The following is a 5,942-nucleotide window of genomic DNA, read 5'->3' on the forward strand; positions in this document are numbered from 1 at the left end:
TTTCAATAAGACGGGCCGATTGTTGTGCAAAAATCGGCCCGATCGATCGGTCGTGTAAATTAGCTTTAAATACCGTTTCCAATTTTTTTAAAATTTAGACACCAACTTACAGGATTCAGTGGAGTTTTTACAACCTAAAATTTTGCTTTACAACCACAGGCAGCAAGAGCTGATTTCCTTCCTTCTGAAAATTAGCTTCTAAATTTATAGGTCTTTCATTTCCTAAGTTTTCCTAGCCATGTTACAGAGAAGCTAATTCGCCAACAGTCAGCATTATTTACAAGCGATTTTGGAGAGAAGACAATGTCTATTTGTAGAGTATCAAGTTCAATTTATTTTATTACATACGGCTTTATTGCGCGAATTAACACTATGCGAGACAGTAAAAATGTGAGCTGTCTGGCTAAATAACAATCAATTGCACCGTAGAGCAATTTGAAGATTTCTTTGATGTGGACATCAAAATAAGATCGAGAGAAAGTATTTATAACATAGAACGCGTGCTTTCCTATTCCTATTGGTGTCATTATGGTACATTCCTGTGATGTAACCGGTCTGTACATTGTACGTGACATCTGAACTAAAGTTTGAAGGAGGCGTGATATGTAATACGTTATCGGCTGCTTTCAGAATTGAAAAGAATGTTCAGGAATTTACGAGATTACTTTCCTAGTTGCTAAATAAACGACAACTCATTGCCACTTTCCACAAATTAATGTCTTCAGTTGCACGTTAAAGCAAAGAAAATGGCTTCGATTTCTGGTTTAGGGTCCGAGGCACGCGTCCGTCTGGCAAACCACTCAGCAAGCACATGCGATAGGCAAGTGACAATCGATGTAAACAAGTTAGTGTATCGATTCGACCCCGACAGCCGCTGGACATATTTCCGAGATGGTGCTCCTCTGGCAAGTTCAGTTGAAAGAGGGCTTAAGAAAACTAGGTCTAAACTTCAAAAGGTTTACGTTAACAAACAGAGAAAAATAACTGCACGGAAAAACAGACCTCATCGAGAACTAGCACGAATGTCTTTGATTTGTTCTTGCGACCAAGGCTGTTTAATGAGACGGCCACCAGCTGAATATCGTCAATTAATACAGCTCCTACGACAAAGCTTCTATCAGAAAAGTTATAATGAACAGAATTACATTCTTTCGGGACTAATGGAAGTCAGCGTTTGTCCGAGTGGAGTCAGGAGAGTTACCTACAGAATACCAACTTTAGGAAGAGTTTGTCGTGGCGCGTTTGAGAAATGTTATGCATTTTCTAACGCGAAAATCAAAGTTCTGCTTAGGAAAATGAACGCCGATGGTGTCACAATTCAGCAAGACATGAGAGGGCGGCATGGAAATAATGCAAGAACACTTTTGCCAGAGGCGCGGAAGGCTGTCATTGACTTTATCTGCTCGTATAAGGCGGATGCGTCACATTATCGAAGAGCAAGGACTCAGAAGAGGTACTTTGACTCAAATGTGTCCATGAGGAAGATGTGGCGTGACTTCGTTGCAAAGAACCCTGATTTTAAAACGAACCGGTCACAGATAAAAAATAGGGGTCCTGTGATAAGTTTTTCCTCTTTTAGAAACATTTTTAATCTAAACTTGCGAGACATGTTTAGTTTTCGAAAAGCTAGGATGGATACTTGTCAGTACTGCGATCAAATGGAAAACCAAATCAATACTCTGTGTTTAGAAATTAACCACGGTAACGCAGAACGCGTCAGTGAGTTAGAGCGTCTACGACAGGAACACGACGCACACCAGCTAGAAAGTGAAACGAGATTCGCTTCTCAAAAATATGACATGGTTGTTCTTTCAAAGAGACAGTAATTTCAAGAACTGTTCCTTAAAAAAACTGTTTTGCGTATGCAGTCAGTCTCACATCGCAGCGCTGTGCATTTAATTTATATTATTTTGAATAGAACTCCGACTTTTTCTTAATAAACTGTGTTTAAATTTAGAAGTGCCTTTTAGTTTTATCTGTATTTAACCTGCTACAACGAAAATCCCAGCGTCATATGGTACCTTGGCTGTTTTTTAAAGAAGACGGAAATATAATACTCGTGTTATTATGTTTAGAGACTAAGTTCTCTTAAATTCACGTATTTTTATGGACCGGTCTGTATAAACACAAAAGAAAAAAAATAAGCTTGGTCAGTAAAGGAGTTGTTTTACGGCTTTACTGTCTAAAGCATAGCACAAAGGAGACTGACAACTTTTCTGTTCAGTGCTTGGAAAGAAACTTTTACGGTGAAAAAAAATATATTTTCAGTGGATTTACATTTCCATGTAATCTGATGGAAAACGGGCTATCGAAAAATAACTCTTAGAGCCTGGAAATTACGTTCGGATACAAGTTTGACATCTAATGAGCATAACACAGAGGTAATCTTTAAATGTACAGGAAGTCTTTGACGAATCAATCGTGTTAAGCATCTGCTTGATAATTCCACTACTGGTGTCGGTGTTGAATGCTATCGTATTTAGCAAGCTTTTCTGTTCCCCCTCTGTTTGGTCTAACATCACAAAGAGGAACGTTCCATGCGTTCAGACAGTGCAGAATTTAGCCGTTCGCATTGCAACTGGAGTAAAGTTAAGACATACCATCACCTCACGCCATCTTGAAAACCGCTTCACTGGTTGCCATAATGACTTTTAAATGTGTTAAAGGACTCGCCCAGCCCTATTTCAGAAAAAAACTTAATTAAGAAAAAGAGCGTTGTGTACTCTCCTCATACCAGAAACATCAATAAGTAAATAACATGGGCTCCTTAAACCAGGGGTTTCTATATTCTTAATGAAATGAGGTAGAAATTTATAAATAAGTCTTTTCACTTGTTAAAACAGACATTGCCGATAAAGGCGCTACGAAAGAACAGGTTTATTTTGCTATATGACTTGAGCGTGCAATTAGTTGTTTATGCCATTTGGCGCGCGAGGGCCGAATTGGCATTATTTTCAAACCACAAAGCGTACGTTTGTTACACATTTCTCAGCGTCTATAATAAGTTCCGGTGATTCAGGTGGAAACTGTATTACCATATAAGTTCATGGATCTCCGGGTACGCCTGAATATGGAATACAGCCAAGCCAGACACTCTGCGTCGTTTCTGTTCTTCCGTGTGACTTCGTGTCGAAGTGTAAAAAAAAAAAAAAAAAAAAAAAAAAAAAAAAAAAAACAGTGAAAGCCTAATTAAACTTTCAACAATAGGCACGCTATATATGCACCCGAACGATTGCTGGAAATCGCGCAATCGAATCACCAAAAACACACGGAACTTCAAGGTAGTGATACCATTAAATCTATTAAGTCATCCGTATTATTAAGTTCAGCCTTACTCACAGGCCTGAGTGTGAAGGGCTCGGCGCGCGAAGTGTGAAGGGCTCGGCGCGCGAACTTAACAACTTTATTCCTGAAAAGAAGGCTAAAAGATGTTACGCCACAGTCATGCACGTCACCGATCTGTAGCGAATTGAGTTTCAAATCTTCATTGAATAACAAAAGCAAAAATTCATTTCATTGTATTAGATCTAAATTGCATATTAAGTCCTATATTAAAATATATCAATTTGTAGGTAGAGTCCTTTGTTAACTCTTTGCATAAAGCTCAACTGATGTTTATGAGACAGTTAGAGACATTGTTTGGTAAAACATCTGATTACTCTCTAAGAAACAACGATTTCAGCTGCCTTAAGGATTGATATCAGACGCTATGCCAAACACTAAAGTAACACTAATTTGGTTACTTGGGCCGTGATCTGTAGTGTTAATTATTCATCCGAGGTCAATGCCTTGCATTGCCTCTGAGCGTTCAAATAAAACACGACTTACAGGGCATAATTACACTTAGTCAACACTGAACAAGGGCTGTGACCATCAGCGCCATGAATCAATTAGTAGTATGGTAAAAACAATGGCACCCAATGAGAGTTTTCTCTCAGATCATTTGAAACGCTTTTTTTAGGCTATCTGGAGTGCCTTTAAAGCTCTGTAGATTCATTTAAAGCTGCGCTATAATATTTTTATCTGTTCGGTCATTCTAGGGGAACTTGAGTCTTTTCGAAATTACTAGGGCATTTTTGTCCATTTCCCAAAAAAATTAGGTCTTATTTCCTTTCCGAAAATCTTAGCTGACCTTTACTCGGTACCCGAAACGACATTTTATCAATCCGAAAACACCAGGCCTTAAATTTCCCATATCACGAAAGTTCAAGGCGAAAATTATTTTTAGAAAATTGTAGGGGATTAAGGGCCTTCCGAACAGACAATCAGTACCGAAACGATCCGTTGGGTGCCCCTGTAAAAACTTGTTCGAAAAAAATACCATTTGTTAAAATGTGCTATTGTTATACGCCCCCACCCCCTTATATTTAAGTAAACGACATTCAGTGGAAATTACTTATATTTATTAAACTCATGCAGTGAATGTGAAAACTGCATCTAATACAACATTAGTACAACTTTACTTAAAGTCCTTCTTGCTGCAGCACCAACTCAGTTGTCATAACGTCTTTTCGACATTTCGTTTCGAGCTAGTGAATACTAAAATCCTATTTATTTCTTCATTATTTTCACTGTGCGGCGTTATCATTTTCATCATCAGTAGAAGGCAGTGATTCATAAAATCGAACAGCATGTTCAGATAAGTATTTCTGTGCTAATTTAACACAAGATCGTTTAACGTCCTCGCGTACCGGCCTCCTTTCTTGTCGTAAATTAGTGAGAAGTTCTGGTCTTAGCTCAGTAGCTTGTTTCTTCTTTATAAAGGAAACTTTCCGCGGTAATTGTTTAGGATTTATTTTGAATCTAATGAAGACGTTATCAGGATGATGGACCAGCTGAAGCTCCCCCTCTTCATTGACTCGTTCTCCATATCCGAAATTGAGCCAGGCGATGTTTTTGACCTCAAACCTTTCCCCTTCTAAGTCCTCGTTACGGCTTACGTACTGTAGTCGAAGGAAAGATTTGTAGTCCTTTATCATGTCTAGGGTAACGCAATGCACTGTGACGCCGGATAGTTTTTCTTGTTCCAAAACTGTTGCCCATTTTAGCGGGGTGTCAATAACTTCGTGCTTTTGGAAGAGCGTTTGTATATTTCCAAATCGTCTATCGCAAACGGAGTAAGTGTGGCCCTCAAGCAAAAATTTCAAGTCAGCTCTTAGAAATTGTCCCCTTCTTACTACATGGTCCAGGTAGAAAAACAGGAAGCATTCCTTGAATTGTCCAGGAGCATTATCACACCAAATAATTAAATGGTCATGCTTTCCAAGCTTATTTTCAAGTTGAATGAGCAAATAATCCATTAAAGATATCACCTCGTTTGGTCCAGTGGTACCGATGGTTTCATCGTACAGAAAACAATGAATGTTTTCTTCGTTGGCGCAGTATATACCCAAGTGGTGTGTTCTAAGCCTCGTGCAGTAATACGCGTCTTGGGAACTGACTTTGGGTGTCTTGAGCGATTTATCAAAATCCAGCTGCAAGGTAATTGTTCTTGGGAACATATCTCTGTGAATATAATGTGTTTCAATATCTAATTATATAAAGAAACCCGTTATATTTATCCTTTGGCAAGCGTATTTATTTTAGCTGGAAGATACGAGAAGCTTCTTGTGACGTGAAACTGGTAAGTTACAGGAGCGTTCTAGAAGAGATTAAGATTTCGCAATTGCAATCACTGCTGCAGATGCAGTAATTACACTGTAGTCCCGTCTATTTTTCTCCTTTTACTTATTCATTTATTACGCAAGGAACGTGCATACAATAAATTGATAATTAGACCATGTACCTTAATTTATTACGAAGTAAAACAAGTGCCATTCTCAGACATTAAGGATAATTCGGAAGGAAGTTTTTGTGTACAACAGCACGACAGGGGGTGTTTTTGTAGAACTGCATGCCATCTGGTGCAGACATCATAGATAATTGCTCAATTATCGGGCAAC

At 38.6% G+C, this 5,942-nt stretch overlaps 1 protein-coding gene across 1 annotated transcript; it reads right to left on the reverse strand.

Moving 5' to 3' along the window:
* Nucleotides 1-3,752: 3,752 nt before the first annotated feature.
* On the reverse strand, nt 3,753-5,567 carry LOC146455380 (uncharacterized). Its single transcript, XM_085094383.1, has one exon. The coding sequence runs from the start codon at nt 5,499-5,501 to the stop codon at nt 4,569-4,571; it is 933 nt and encodes a 310-aa protein (XP_084950509.1). The 5' UTR covers nt 5,502-5,567; the 3' UTR covers nt 3,753-4,568.
* Between the last annotated feature and the right edge of the window lie 375 nt (nt 5,568-5,942).

The sequence above is a fragment of the Pavona decussata genome, unplaced genomic scaffold, assembly GCF_977016875.1.
Source record: "Pavona decussata unplaced genomic scaffold, jaPavDecu1.1 SCAFFOLD_279, whole genome shotgun sequence".
Taxonomy (NCBI): Eukaryota; Metazoa; Cnidaria; class Anthozoa; order Scleractinia; family Agariciidae; genus Pavona; species Pavona decussata.

Excerpts from the sequence above, each read along its gene's own strand:
- LOC146455380 (XM_085094383.1), bottom strand. The coding sequence starts at position 5,501 with ATGTTCCCAAGAACAATTACCTTGCAGCTGGATTTTGATAAATCGCTC.